This window comes from Ammospiza caudacuta, chromosome 1 (genome assembly GCF_027887145.1).
Source record: "Ammospiza caudacuta isolate bAmmCau1 chromosome 1, bAmmCau1.pri, whole genome shotgun sequence".
Lineage (NCBI taxonomy): Eukaryota > Metazoa > Chordata > Aves > Passeriformes > Passerellidae > Ammospiza > Ammospiza caudacuta.
The window spans coordinates 48,189,471-48,205,784 of NC_080593.1; the positions used below are offsets into that span (position 1 = coordinate 48,189,471).

Below are 16,314 nucleotides of genomic sequence, written 5' to 3' on the forward strand. Positions count from 1 at the left end.
TGCCTGAAAGAACGCAACAAAGGTTACTCCTCACTGTGACCTAAAAATTCACCTTCACTCTGAAGTAGAAAATGGACACTGGGACCATTTCAATAACAGACAGTTCCAATTAACAGTCAGGCATGATCATTCCTACTGGCTCTAACATAACTTTTGAGTCTCAGGGCACTCATAAGGCACGTGCTGACAGAGCATGTCTTAGTCTCACTTTTTTCATTCCCAACCAACAGTTCTAAAACCAACATCTCCCAGGAAGAGGCTCAAGATCCAGTCAGAGGATGCCAATAAAGATAAGCATGACAGCTGGCCATAAAAGCATGAGTTTGCCATTCTTAGAAAATGCCAGAGATACTGTTCAGCCTCATGGTAAGTTGGGTAAAAATTGGATGTCTAGGGACCACTGAGAAAAACGTGTTCTTTATTGCTTTCCTGAGCATCAGAAGATTGGCTGAAGCTTCCAGAATTCTTACTGAGGAGCTTTCTGGTTGAATTTTTATTTCACTGGTTTTGAGGGTTTTTTGTTTGTTTGTTTTGGTTTTTTGGTGGTTTTTTTGTATGTGGTTTTTTGATTTTTTAATTTTTGTTGATTGGTTGTGTTGGTGGTTGGTTGCTTTTTATGGTTTGGGGTTTTTTTTTGTTTGTTGGGATTTTTTTGTTTTTCTTTTTGTTTTATCAGGCTAAACTGCACAGCACTCTGTCATGATTGTGTCCACTTTTGAATATTTTATCACTTTAGTGCTCACATTAAATGAAAGGGATGCACAGAATTATCACTGCAGTACTCTCTCTGCATTATTTACAACCTTGGAGGCTGCAGCACTTCAGCATAATATTGCTAACATAAAAAGGCAGAATTTCCCCTCAAGCCAGGATTTTAGTCTCGTAGTCTGCAGTGCAACATGACTGAAAAAGGTCTGTGAACCTCCTTACATCTCGCATCTTCTATCCGTAACTTTTTAAATGCTGGCATCCCGATGTGCAGAGCATCCAAAGAGATAAATCTCTAGGCTTTCAGCAGAATGGGAATTAGGAAATCCCTGTGTCTCTAGGGAAGAATACATGGCGTTGTTTCACCATTCTGCCCAGTTATTCCCACCCCACCCTTTTTCTTGCCTTGTTAAAGTCCTCTGAAGTTGCCCTCATTTCCTTCCATGTCTTGTTCAAAAGCTGAATGCAGATACAGAAGAACTCCTCAAACGATCTGTCATGGGTGAAGAACATGGGGTGGAAATCGTTGCAGGTCTCACTGGCTAAAAACAGAAAAACAAGGGGGGGTGGAATAAAACATGTACAGGCAGGAGCTTCAAAAAATAAACGTAAAATACAATCAACCATGAAATTTAGAAAGTAGCGTATTTGAGTGAAATCCAAGTTCTTGGAGCAACGGATGTCAAAACACTACTGTGAAAAGCCAGCCTTGTTCTAAAGTCTTAAAGACAACAAAACACAACATAGACCCCTGTCTTTAGGAGACTGGCAGCAAGAAGAGGGAGCAACTACCTGTTTGCCTGAATATTCTCTCAATGTTTGTCATTTGTGCCAAGTTTTGTAGCTCACTCTGGGACAGAGAGACAAAGAGAAGAAGCTCATCAAAAGAAGAGCCTTCCCCACTGCTATAACAGCATGGTCCATCTTGCCTGCTGAGAACCAAACACCAGGGCCCATCACTCACAAAACAGGATTAGATCAATGTACACACTGAAATGTGAAGCTCTGCTGACACAGCAGATGATCTACCATATTGCACAGAGGTAACAAGAAAAATGTTGACAGATATAGAGATGAGAATATAACTGATTAAATTTGTTCTTTGAAAATAACCAGAATCAAAAGCAATGGATCTTCTATAAGCTATCCCTTACCTGAGACAAACATAATAAAAACCAAACAAACAAAATCAAAAACCAATCCCCAAATGTCCTTATTTTTAATCAAATACTGGCTTTAAGGAAGTAAAAAAAGGAAGGAGCACTGTAGTTATGATCCCAAAATAGAAAAGCAGGAGTGTGCTGTGATTCTCTTTGAGCAAAAAATGAATTTTCAAAAACTAAGGACTGAAGCAATGCTGGCCTCTGGACACATCTGAGCAACCTGAGTAGAGAAGGGCCTTTAGCCAAGGACTGAACAGAATCTTTAAACTCTGCCATGATTTGCAGGGCCACTTCAGTAGGTTGCATATCTATGTTCTGAAAAAGGCAAACAAAAAAGTAAAGTTGAATAAACTTTCTCCATATACCTAGTCCCCAAATCTCTCAGCTTCCCCTTTCCCCCCTCCATGAGAGCTCTTTTGAACTTTTCCAGCAGTCACTCATATGCTTAAACAGCATCATCTTTCCTTACTTATGGATCAAACAGCCACTACTTAGGCAAACTTCCTCCTGTAAAAGTAACCTCCTCCTCCTCCTCCTCCTTCTGCAAGAACAGCAGAATTATCAAGCACTGGGATAAATCACATTTTCCCAGGTCTGAATCACTGTCTGACATCCACTTTCTCTCACTGGAACTGGACGAATTAGAATTAAGACTGTCCAGGAGGATGTGAATGGCTCAGGCTGGCTGACTCTGCACCAGCTGCAGACACCTGGTCTTGGTACCTCTTCTAGCCACAAAACTCCCCTTTCAGAGTGTTCAGTTACCTCTGCTGTAGGAACATGAATTGTGTGCAGAATCACCTGAACCCTCAAAAAAAAAAAAGGTTTCTGATCTTTCCCGGCATGCAGTATTCCAATCAGAAAGCAAAACTGAAGCTTAATTTTAACATCAGATTTACTAAGATCTAATCAATTCTTTAGCTATATGGCAAAGATGGGAGTTAAATTTGGAGCACAGGTTTAATTCTAATCAAGTAAACTCCATTTACTTCAAAGGACTTGCAGCGAAGGGGAATTAGTCAAAGTAGGGACCTATATTTATGAGGAACAACTCAATCCCTTCAGAAGAACAAAATGCCTCAGGCGTGCTTTTCAGAGCACCTTCAGCTTTCACTCATTCCACTGGAGCTGCAAGGGCTCAGCACTTCCAATAATCAGACCTTCAGCCTGCAATAATGTCAGAGACACAACAGAACAGATTCTCAGAGGGCCCTTGTCTTTAAGTCATGAAATACTATAATGATGAGTAGAAATAAAATAACACCAAGCAGAAGAATGCAGCCAGTACCTTCACTGTATAAATCACAGCACAAAACAAGGCAATAACCCTCGACACGCACTGGCCTCTCTGATCCTCCTCAAAGCCTGAGCTTCTCACTGCTCCTGCTCATAAAAATCAATAAATCAAAATTAATGGAAAGGCTAGGGATTCTCACAAAATTGATCATTGGTTCTAACTCATGCCTCTTATGCTAATCAGCCTCTAACTGTATCTACTATGCTGACTGTTCTGCATGCAGAATCAGAGATGCCACCTCTCCCCACCTCATTTCATAAGTAGACAAGGGATGGTGTTTTATGCCTTTCAGTTTCAAAATGAAAGAGTAAAAATCACTGTTACTGATATAAACTGAGAAAGCTGGGCCTTTCAGAAGGCTGGGTGAATATCTTAAAGCACAAACAAACCCTAGGAATAATTCAAAACCAAATGATGAACAGCTTCTTCAACATTCCAACCATCATCCAGATAGAAAAGAAATGAATCCAGTCTGCTTCAGCAGTAGCCTTTTGTGTGCCTTGAAAATTCTATCCACACTAATACAAAATCATAGAATTCAGTGGAAAAATCTTCAGGCTGAAGGATAACCTTTGTCCCAATACTTTCCTTCTCCTTTTGACAGGGGAGTTGAGGATGAAGGAAAAAGTGATGCTGTTGTTGCTAATACGTAGAGACCAAAGTGCTGCTTTGCCCACTCTCTCTAGCCCCAAGTCTGCATCTCCAATATCAGAGCACTGCCTCTCTCTGAAGAGTGAGCAAATTTAGAGGCTGCTCAGTTTTACTGATTAAAAACTTCTTGAATTTATTTTTTCACTTACTTGCAATTTGACTAATACTAAACTAAAACAGAGGTCTAGTCTTGGAAAAATATGGAGACCTTCTGCATAAGAACTGTGTGCAAAATTCTAGCCCTTAAGCCCAGTGCTTTCTAACCATCCTTTTCACAAGCAGGGACAAACCACATTTACAACCACATAAAAACAGCCACAGGGCTACAATGTGGCGACACAAATCATCATGATTATTCACCATCAAGTTTTAATTACGCCTCTGAGAGATCACCTTCAAAAGGCATGCCACAGATGTCTAGCTACATAAATCAGGTGAAGATCTTGTTGATTTCCTATTCTTGGCACAATTCTTGGAGTTGTAGATCAATATGCCACCTCTCAGGATAAAAGTAGTCCCTCAAATTTCTAGGTGATCTATAGCTGGAACTTTGAGATAGAAGCTTTGTTCATTTCTCATTATAAATTGCACAGGCAAAAAAAAAAAAAAAAAGAAAAAAAAAGAGCTAATTTGTACCTGGGAGTTTATGTGGTTCCTACAGTGCTTATTTTTAGTGTCTACCCAACACAATTTTGTCTGTCAGTTGCTTCCTAAATTACAATAAAGACATTCAATCATCCCAGACTGTTTGAGGAGTAAACAGATTTGACGTTATGTTGTTCCTCTGTGGATTAGCAAAAAACAACAGGGGGAAAAAAGTGAGAAAGAAGAAAACAGTTGTACCTGCATTTTGTACCCCACCTGTAAGCAGGGGATACAGAATATCATCAGGGTTGAATTTCTTTTAGCTGTGTCAAGAACATCTAGGTATTTGCATATTTTCATAAGCCTCTCTTCAAAGGCCACAGATTATGTGATGGTGTTACAATAAGTGTTTTGCTTGAAGTACAGCAGAGATTTAAATTTCAAAGCTGCTGCGGGGAACTGAATATGGACAAAAGGGATTTCTCCATGCAAGACAGACTCCAGGAAAGGACCAGTACACCAGACCAGACAGCAGTATCACCTCACTGTTCAAAACAGTATGAACACAAGGCTGATAGCTGTAAGGGCTCATTATATTTTCCCCTCATGTTAAAAAGTTTACTACACATCTTCTACATGTGGTTTCCACTTGGAAGGGAAGGAAAAGATTAACACAATTTCTTATCTTAGGTTGTTTTGTGGAACACTAGTGAGTTTCACAGAGATAAGATCTTTGTGCCCCTCAAGCTAGAACAGCAGGCAGAGATACAGTGGTGCACCTCCGTAGGCAAGGTACTGCCCTTGATCTTGGGAAAACTCTGCTTCTCTCTGACTCTGCTAAACTGCTGTGTTCACACTACTCATCCCCCAAAGTGTCTTTAAAATGGCATGTGGTCATTCTGACCTCTCTTGCGAAGTTCTTGAACTCAAGAAATGAAAAAGAGATGACTGTACTGGTATGAAAGCCATATCTATCATGAAGGGAATGTTTGAAATACCACCCAATCAATTATTTACAAAATCCATTCAAGATGCTATGGGGGATCAAGATGAGGTGAGTTAACAGTAATTTTTCTGTAAATTTGAGGCTTGGATCCATGAAATTGGCAATGCATATGAAAAACAATCACAAATGAGACACTTCATTCAAGGATGTCAGCTATGTACCATCATTCTACAAAATAGAACTTCAACAGACCTGATTAAGTAGACAATAAATAAAAGTGATAAGGTTGCTGTGTATTCTCAAATATCTCAAAAGCAGGGAGTCAGCTTAAATCAATCATATTATTCAGTCTGCCATCTAAACACGGTCACCTGGCAAAAATGCTGTCACGCAGAGAGGCAGGCAGACACCTGTGGTGAGGAGCCAGCCTCTGTGCCAGGGGTGGTACTAACAGCTCCTGTGTGCCCTGAAACTCATCAAGAAAAGCATCCTGAAATTGCATCAGAACAGTTTTGAAGTGAGGGCAGCAGTGATGCAGAATCCTGAGGGGCAGGTTTGCAAAGTCCCAGGGAGAGAGGGGTTCAAACACATCTCCCTGTCTTAAAGGTACCTGGGAGTCATGTGATTCAATCTTCAGAGAGAGCTGTGCTTTCTCCTCCTGAGCTGCTGCTTAATTCAGTGTGAGTCATTTATCCCTTCAGTTGTTTTCCCGAATTTCACAGAATGGAGATGATAACATCTCATCAGAGAGGAGGTGGGTGGAAAGAACCATTGCACTTTCAGAAGTGCAGCAAGAGCCACAAATGAAGTGGGTGCCATACGGACCTTGGAAATATCATCTCCACTTGGCATGGCTTCCTCTGGGATTATTATTTGCCAGTAAGAGAAGGACCAAAGAGCAACTAATTCTCACTAGCTCTCAGGAGGAGAAGCACTGTAATTTCTGCTTCTTCCTGAAGATGCAGTACAGTAAAAATAACTACTGCCATGACCATTTTTATATCCACAATCAAAAATTCTCTCAGTAATACAAGAACATATAAGAAGAAGAGCACCTAATACTGCAGAAATACAGTGATTGCCAGGTTTTCTATACTACTGATCCCTGTGGTCTGCCAGCAGTAATTTGACTTTGGCTACCCTTCTGGCACATGATAAGGAAACAGTGTAATTTAAAGCAAGGAAGGCCACTGGCAGGGCCAGTGCAGTAATGAAGTAGTAATACTGCTGCCAATTGTGTAATTTTCTTTCCTAGGGAACAGTTCTTTTTAGAAAGCTCAACTGGTATTAGAACAAAAGCCACCAAAATTGCCTAGCAACACAGGGCTATAAGAGAGCTTCAACATTTTACCTTACCTGATCACATATTTAGTCAGAATAGAAACTATAAGAAATTGCTAAGCATGCAGCAAAACCCATCAACTCAAACTCCTGAGAAGATAAGACAATACCATGTCTCTAAACCTGTGAGATCCATAATGATGCTAGGGAGGGAAACTGGAAATAAAAGAACACATAAAAGGCATCCTACATCTGCAAGTTTCTCAAGGCTGAGAATAAATTTTAATATGCAATGAAAAACAAGGATTCCATGAAGCTTCAGGACTAGGATGCTCATGGCATATGCAGCTCCAAGCTCTTCAGTAACTTCCCCATATTTGCTTTAAAGGTGACTGCAGCTTTGTCAGAAAAGCATATCCTTTCCCCAATATATCATTAAATAAAGGAGCCACTCTAAAAATTCACCTCTTCCACTGTCCCAAATAAAAATGGAGAAAGAAGAACCCTGACTACTGCAGCACAACTCAATGAAGCCCTGCACTCATCACTACCAACAGGTCCAGCAGCCCAGAGGTGGCAATAAGCAGGCATCAGACTCACTCTGCCACATCCAGTGGAGACGGTGAACTGAAAGAAACCAGTGGAGACAGTGGCGTCCACACAGGCAGGCTGACTTGGTAAAGATAACTCCCTTTGCAGCTCTCAGTAAATAGAGATTTCATTGTACCTCTCCTGCTTAGACCAGACCTGAAGGCTGAACACTGCAGTTTGGAAATGCAAACATTTCCAAACTGAAAGCCAAAGTACAAAGAGAGTTTTTAAAAAAAGGGCTCTTATATGCAACTAGGAAATGAGATATATACAAAGATCATCATGCTGATAAGAGTTCCCCATCTTGTTCAAGAGCAGCCTATTTTTGTTTGTGACAAAACAGGTGCCAATTATAACTAAATCTGAACTGCCTCTGCAATCTGTCACAGTACACTGCTGGGCAACAGGAAAGTTCCCTGCTTCCCTCTTGATTCCTCCAGTACTTCCAGTCCTAAAAAAGCAGTAATCAATAACAATAAGAAAATGTAGTTTCAAAACCTGACGGATAAATTGGAGTATCATTTTCAGAAGAGAGGGAGCACTTCATGTTAATTAGTCATGCACTTCAAGGAGAAAACTCCTTGAGAGTGGAAATTGCATGAAAAAAAACAAGAGCTTAAATTCATCATTCCAAAAAAACTCCAAATTATTCCTTTGGGAAGAAAAGGACATAGGTCCACAAGCACATATTTCTAATTGTGCTCTGACATATTTATAGTATCCCTGAGCAACAATATAGAATCATAGAATTATCTACATTGGAAAAGACCTCCAAGAATATCAGAATGCTAGTTGATTAATGTGAGAAATTTGCTTGAGGCCTATGAAGTCTTTATGGTCACTTCTAGCAAACATATATAAAAAGAGGGAAGTAGACATATTAAGAAAAATCTGTAGAAGGTTGTTATGTTACCAAATAAACATATTACACAAAATTTTCTTACTACTTCTATGTCGGGTTCCTGACATCTTGCAAAGCACAGAGGGTAATGATGGCCATATGAACGCTTAAATATACCAATCATACCATCATGTAAAAAAGCATTTCTCACAATTTTTACTTGAAGTCCAGCAGACACAGGCAGTGGCACTGACAGAAGGCCAGCTAAGCTCAGACCTATGAAGGCAAGCACCTTCTCACATCTGTTCCATGTTGATACCCTGCTCCTTTGCCTGTTGCACCCTTTCTCTCATTAGCCCTCAAGGACACTAGACCTAATCTCATCTCCAGACAAATCAGGAAGAATGCCAGTGGCAATGGGGGAGGAAGATACGCATTTATAAAGAGCAGTGTAAAAGCAATCACTCTGTGCAACCACCCTTTTTAGCCTCAAAGTACCCATTGGCAAGGTTTATTGCCAACTGCTACATTTTGGCACATTTTCTAATAACTTTTGCAGCACCTCAGACACAGAACTGTCAGGGCTGGGGTCAGAGGCTCCTGGGTGCAGAAGAAGCAGACATTTGCTCTGCCCCTGCTTGTGCATCTCCTTGATGTCACCTCCCACAAGCACCACAGTGAGAAAGTGCCTTCCATGGCAGAATTGCTGAGTTTTCATGTCTTACTCTGACTGGTTTAGAGAGCACCAGCTTATTGCTTCTCCTCCTGAAGGGATTCTTGCTAAAAAGCAAATGCTTATCTCTAATTACTCATTGTCTTTATTGGGACTGTATTACAGGTTATAACTCCTGCCTCTTCAAAGACCTTCTGTGAGATACTTCATCCAGAATATACTCTGGTTGCCATTTGAAATACAGACCATGCTGTTTTGATTCACAAGAGAGGAGGAACTGTCAGTGAAAATTAATTCTGCTTTAAGTAGGCTGGCTAAGGCTCCATCTGTAAGCAAAACTTAAAGGAGCCCATGAAAACCTGCATGAAAAACACCACAAACCATAGCCTGGGAAGTCTGTGGGTATTTTTAGGTTACCCCTTACTACCTAAGCATCTCCCATTCCCTGCTCCTGGACATGGACCTCCTCACTAAAATCAGATCTGTAAAACCATACTGCAAGAAACTATGTAGTCCTTGTGTAAGACAACTAGAGTAAATAACATATTTGTGGGGGGTATTTGGTCTTCCAAGTCAGCAAAAGCAGGACAACTACAAGGAGAAAAACCAAATGAAAAAATGGAGATGCCAAAAAACCAACAATCAAGCCAGGCAGGAAGATAATCTTTTTTCCTGGTACTAAGGCATTCCTCTATTAGAAAAAAAGGTTACACCTGAATTACTCATGCAGACCTGGCACAAACCATCTGTACTCACCATCAGAGAGGTCTGTATATGAGCATGTGAGACGCCAGCTCTGCTGCATTTCATGACAGGCTGTTAGGCTGCCTTCAGTGCCCCCACGGTGGGGTATCAGACAGCTGGCTGCCTGACACCTCTGCCTAGTCAGTCAGGTCAGCTTCCAAAATGTAAAAGCTGGGAGGACAAAGGTCCAGTTACCTAAAAAGTGAACTAAACTCACTCAGCTCCACTGCCATCACAGAAAATGGAACAGGACCAAAGCACTCTAAGTTCAACCACTTGCTTTGAATCCATCCCAGATATACTCAAAATGCCAAACAAGGTAACAGACTGCGACACAGGAGGAAATTACATCAATATCAATAAAAAAAAATAATTCTGTGATTAAGGTGAAGGGGTTCACTATATCACGCATCCTAGAGCAATGGCACTTCATCTTTCATGCCAGATCTCTTCTGAGCTATGCTGAAGCTACATTGCTTGCTCAAGAATCAGGAGATGCACACCCAGTATCTGCCCTCGACTTCTTTTAAAATATGTGTGATGCCACCACTACTACAGCCCCACAAAGGACAACCCACCTTAGCAGTATCACCTCTCCTCCCTCCCCTTCTGCATCTCTACAAACTGTACCTCCTTTAAAACATGCATATTTATTCACACATCCCTAAATTGCCAAATAACGTCTTTCCCCTGCCTCTTTGTGAAAATAAAATGTGAGGAAGGAGAAACTGGCCAGCGGATTCAACTCTGCACAGGCAAAATCCTGTGCAATAAGCCCCAGGCTGGGAACACTCCTTGGCATGCCTACAGCCCACTCTCTGTTCCATTCTTGGTCTGCCACGGGCAATCAGCAGCTCTAAGCTTGGCAGTGACAACACAGTGATCTGTGGGGAAATCTGTGGGCAAATCTTCCCACTCCCAGTCCTTCCTGGAGCCCAGATGGACTTGCTGAGGCAAAGGTCATTAACTCATGGTGAAAACTGCACCTTACTTATCTAACTGCAACCACCTACATTATTTTCTTCCCCTACAAATAGTCTTAATCTGTAAATTATGTTTTTAACTCTCTGGGCTAGAGTCCCAAAGTCAGACTGATAGAACAAAAATAAAACTGCTGAAGCATACTCTTTTTAACACAGACCAAACTGAGTAATTGCTACTCACAAAGTGGGAAAACAGTGATGTGGCAGGGTGCAAGCAGGAAACACTGAACCTCAGTGCTTGTTAGTGTTTTTATCTAAGATCATCACCGTAACACACTAAGTGCCAAGCATCTTCAAATGGTTTTTTGAACATTAATCAGCCTCTAGAAGGACAGTAGTTAACACTCACTCCTCAAATGTCAGGCTTGACCTCTTGAAAGGCAAAGGGAAAAATCAAGTTAATTAGGCCACAGTTTTAACAAGAGAGGCTATTTAAATAATACATTTCCCAGTGGCACATTCAGCTGGTAAGTTACTCCACTGGAGTTTTTCACTTCATGGACCAATATGAACCAAGCTGCACCACCCTACAGCTGACAGAGCATAGTTTTGGATAGGTAGAACTACTGTCATCAAAAGTTATGTTTCAGAAATGTTTAATTAGGCTGTAATGTTGCCCTACTTTATGTTATTGCTTTTCTTTATAGGCTGAAACATTAAACCAGCATTTCAGTCATACCACTATAAAAAAAACAGGATGTTAAAACATTGCATTCTGGAAAACCAGGTCTATGCTTAAAGGTATTTTAAAGAGTCCAAATATTTTAAAATTAATTCCTGTCCTATATCCTATGGCATTTGTATTGTATACTAACAGATATAATTCATTATAACTCCAAACCTTATAATTTCTGAAAAAGCTCAGAGAATCACCTAGTCCAGGTTAAGTGAAGTAGTGCAGGTTTTCTCCTCATGATGCTGGGAGATAAAAAGCCCTTGAGTATAAATCAAGTGAATACATAGGAGACTGGGGAAGGAAAGAGGCCTGGACAACACATTGCTGAGGTCCATCTTTGTAGGATATCAGAATCAGGATAACAAGAAATTTAATTGACAGTATAATGTCTCAGGTATTAATTTTAGCACAGTTTTCCCTGGGAGCTTGTTCCATTACTTGTGTAGTCTCTAGTTTTACTGTTGTCCTTGTTATTTGATCTATATTTCCTCTTTTGTTTTGTAGGTCCATTATTTGTTTTGCCCTTGTTGACTACAAGAATTGAATAAAATAATTTCTTCATCATGCCTTGATGAAGTTCCTGAATACATTTAGATCTTTTCAATCACTTATTCCACCCTGACCATGAGTAATTGCCTAATTTTTCCTTGAGGATCTTAATTGATCAAGTGTACTATCACTCACTCCAGAAATAAGTCTGTATGCATGAGAATCACAGAATAGAGACATAGAAAGATTGTAATAATAATTTCTCAGAACAAACAACCTAACAAAAAAGAGGTAAGCAAAACCCTTCAGCTGAAATTTCTGTTTTGGACTATGGCTGTACTTGAAAAACGATCTAAGTTAACCTTCTTAGAAATTCTGTCCTATTACTCCCACTGCAGACACTTAGCAATTTCAGACAGGAACATGAAAGTCATCTTGTATATATAGGACCACTCTTTGTTTCTGCATTTCAATTTAAAATTAGTTCTCAGAATTTAGGATTATTGCTTGGCTTTTTTTTTACAAAGCATTATCCCACTCATGTCTCAAGAGATATTGGATATTGTGTATGAGGCAAGTGAACTATCCTCACTTTTATTAAAATAAACTCATTCATAACACAAGCTAAACAATATATATATTCATCTGGAAAAAATACCATCATGCCCTAAGAAAGCATTTTCCACTTTTTCTTGACTGAATCTGACCATCTGTGACATCATACACAGGTTATTAGCATCAACTCAAAAACTGTGAAGGAATACATCTGGAAGAGGAAAGTGTTTCCCAGACTACTGTGAGAAGTTAGAGAAATAACATTTCCAAATCAACTATGAAGAAATAATTGAGATTTCAAATGTTTTTTTTAAGAAATAGCTAAATTTCTTCATTGCAAATAGGACAGGTTGGATATGTTGGTTTCAAAATTACTGAGGCAAAAGAAGGACCAGCCTGATGCTTTCAGAAAAATAAGTGTCAACTCCTTCCCATTTAAACTTGTAAAAAGCAGTAGAAACTTTTCCTATGTTAGATTAAAATTCAGCAGCCAGGAGTTTTTCCCAGGAAGGAATTACAGAGAATATGAACAAAATTGAATTCTAAGGCTCTGTGGTTGTGGTTTAGGGATTGTATTTGGATTATTTTTAAACTGGAACCCAACCTGGTTCAATATCGGCAAGTATCTCCTGAGCAGGAACTGGCACAAACTTAGGAAGTGCATTGCTCTTGGCAGCTCAGCAGAATGGCTCAATTGAAAGTAGAAACACTCTATCCCAAGTTGCAGGTTGTTGAGCCTGGACAACTCTAAGCTGCTCATGGCAAATATTTCTGCTCCTGCTGGAGAAAACTTGCAGTCAACCTGCTCCATGTCTCTGTGTGGATCTGGCTGTCACAGGGTCAGAGCAATTCCCTTCCCCTTCCCGTCTCTTGCTTCCCAAACATAGCGTTAGCACCAATCCCACTCCCACAGTACAGCAGATGAGTTCCACCTTAAACTGGAACCATTACAGAGTGAACTCAACTGACTTCTTCTTTTTACCCATTTATATTTCAGAGGTCAGCACCTCCCCAAACAATGAGATGCAAGGGGTTCTACTTTTCCCTCATAGATTTAATAGGAAGCCAAAACTTACAGCTGCCTTCTTTTTCTTCTCATTCCTGAATGACATGAGGCAAACTTCTTTGTAAGTAAAACCAGCACAGTTAAGGTTTTTAAGATGTGAGTCCAAGCTGTCAGCTGGTTTTGACAGCACAAGTGTCATTCCAGCTGAAGCTGGGCTGCAGTGGATACCCATGCCAGCAGAGGAGGGATTTCTGACACCTCCCAAAAGGAGCAACTCGGACACACAGTTAGGGACACAGAGCCACTCAGGGGTGCCACATTTCTGTGCCACAGCCCTGATTTGGTGCCTAGCCTGGTCTCCCCAGGGCTCAGAGAATGGGCAGCAGAGGACCTCGCTCCTGTCACACTGAGACTTCAGTCCCCCAGTTTGGTGTTCACACTTGTAAATAGCCCCAATTCCTTAATGCCCTCATTAAAACTTTCATAGAAACTTCAGTTTTCACAGCTACTGGCATGAAGGTACCCCAATTATGTGCCAAACTTACTGCTGTATAATTTGCAAGAGAATCTGATTCATATCAAACATCCTCTTTCTTACAATCCTGCCACTTCCTTCACCGTAAAACACCCTTTCTCTCATGAAGTTCATTCTCTCTGACCTACAGGAGGCCTTGCAAGCAAGGCAGATTTTTAATAACTTTGTCATGCAAGATGAATACAAAAGCAAACACAAGGCTTATACTTAACAAAGAGAGGAGGGAAAGGTGAAATTAGTTATTGTCATGGCTGATCTCAATAGCAGGCACAGCTTCAGAACAAATTTTGAAAGTAAGTAAGAACATATTGAGGTGAATTGAGACTGGAATAAGTATTGCACATGCTTACCAGGAAGGGATCAAGTCTGATTCATCTAATCTTTGGCAAAATAACTCTTGTTTCTCATGGGTGAAATGTGGTGGGCTTTATCAGCACAGCAGATGATTTAGTTCTCCTGCATTTGACTTAAGAAAAGTATTTTGATATAACTCTGTGTGCCAGGCAGAAAATCAGTAATTCATCTGGACAAAATAGGATTTGAGACAAGAATCAGTGAGGTGGGTGAGGAGCAGACCACGTACAGAAATGACAAAAAGGAAAGGTATCAAACTAAGGGCAGTACTGCTGGAATTTCTCAAAAGTCAGTCTCAGACTCCATATTATTGTTAATCACTTTGGCACAAAAATCTAATAGTAATTCTACAAAATTTGCTGGAGCCCAAAACTATGATACCATCAGCAATGGTGGCATTGCTGATGGTATCATAGGAGAAGATCAGACTGTCATAAAGGAAGGACTTTGAGCCCTAGAGAAATCAGAATGGTATGGCACTGAAAAGATTTTGAGTAAAAAAAAAAAAAATATTTCTCCTCTAATCTGAGATTTATCAGTTGTAAAAAATAAAGAGTTGAAAAAAAGACAATTTGTAGACAGAGCCATCCTTATGACAAAAGCAGCTGTAATCCTAAAACATAATCAGTAAGAAATTTCTAGCATGGTAGTGAAGTATAAAAATAATGTGCTACAGGGCATTGATAATACACAAACTGCAATAACACCTGCAATTCTGTGCACCCATACACAAGATATAGAGACTTAAATGAGAACACAGAAGGAAGGGATCCTAAAATGGCCAGCAAGTGGAGAATGGTATTGAAACGGACTGAAATGTCTATGTTGGTTTACTTTGGCACAGTGAAGGTTGAAATGAAATAATACAAATACATGGGGGAGAGGAGGGAAACAGAAGGAGAATACCTGTTAACTAAAGAACAAATCTGGCACAAAGATTTAAAGATTTAAACAATGTCTGAATATATTTAGACTGGAAATAAAAAGGTTTTGAGCCCTGTCCTGCATGAAAAGAGCAGTGATTGGTGGAAGGATGAAGTTCAATAAATCCATGAATGGGAATATATGTTGTGTCTAGCTGCAGTGATCCAGTTCTAACCCCTCATTTTCACTTCTGTGGCAGTGTTATTTTCTGCATTTATCATTAAACCCAGACCAGCTACCCCTTAGTGCCTGGGTATCATGGAACTGCTGCATTCATTTGCTCTACCTTAATTTGGCTAATGTTGATTTACTGAATCTACAGTAAGAAAATGCACGGACCATAAAAGCCATACACAAAAAAATCCTTCTGTTTTAAGAAAAAGAAATTGCTCATCCTGCACAGTGCCATATTTAAACCTTTGTAATACTTTACTGAAACTAAACTGCACTAGTAAGGGTGTTACATCATCAGTCACAGCAAGCATTGGGAACTCAGGGACAATTCAGAACATTTAAACAATCATTATGAAATTGCTGCCTTAATGAGCAATAATTCGGTGCACTATTAAATGTACAAAAATGGAAAGTAAACTAAGGAATCTGCCCTGCACTCACACACTGTTTCTGACAGTTTTGTAACTATTACAAATATTGCATTGCTACTTTTTCTCCTTTCCCAGTTTCAACTACTTTTCTCACATGACCACCTTTGAAAGTGTCATTACATTAAGATTTTGTGCTTTCAGTTGAAGTGGCTGAAATTTCAGGCAAACATTATAATACCCTCTAACCTTTGGCAACACAGTTCACACCTGCTCTGCAGTGTAGAAGTGGACCAAAACCAGCACCATCTATAGTAGGTTTTGCTTATCAGCTGTGAAGCAGAATATATCAATAGGGACTGAAATTATTTGACCTTTTCCTCTCTAAGATAAGAATCAAACACCACAACTCCCTTTCTCTGAGTATAGAACAGGGTTAATGTTTCCTTTCTTCCTCTGAGAGTGATTGTTTAGATGGTCTAATACATATCACTTGTCATGGTACCTCTACCAGTATCTACCAGAAAAAAAAATTGTCCTGGGCACTAATCATTCAATCATTCAATTCTGTCTTGGCTTGATGGGAGGCAGAACACTCAGCTATTCTAAAAAATCAGCTCTCCAACACTCCAGAAAGATGGTGTAAAAGTCAGCTCCAACCTAGACCTCCACTGACAGAAAAAAGAACAGGAAGATAGAAATGAGGCACAATAGTTCTTCTTATTAAATAGATTACTTACTGAATAGTTTACTGATATTTTCCTGTTAAA

The 16,314-nt window shown here is 39.9% G+C and overlaps 1 protein-coding gene across 2 annotated transcripts in view; it reads right to left on the reverse strand.

Moving 5' to 3' along the window:
- ELMO1 (engulfment and cell motility 1) overlaps nt 1–16,314 on the reverse strand; it is a 303,889-nt gene that overhangs the window by 102,367 nt on the left and 185,208 nt on the right. For both annotated transcript variants that reach the window (XM_058803529.1, XM_058803519.1), the window contains exon 17: nt 1,114–1,250. In XM_058803529.1, coding sequence (XP_058659512.1) covers nt 1,114–1,250 — 137 coding nt within the window. The remainder of the gene's footprint in view (nt 1–1,113; nt 1,251–16,314) is intronic.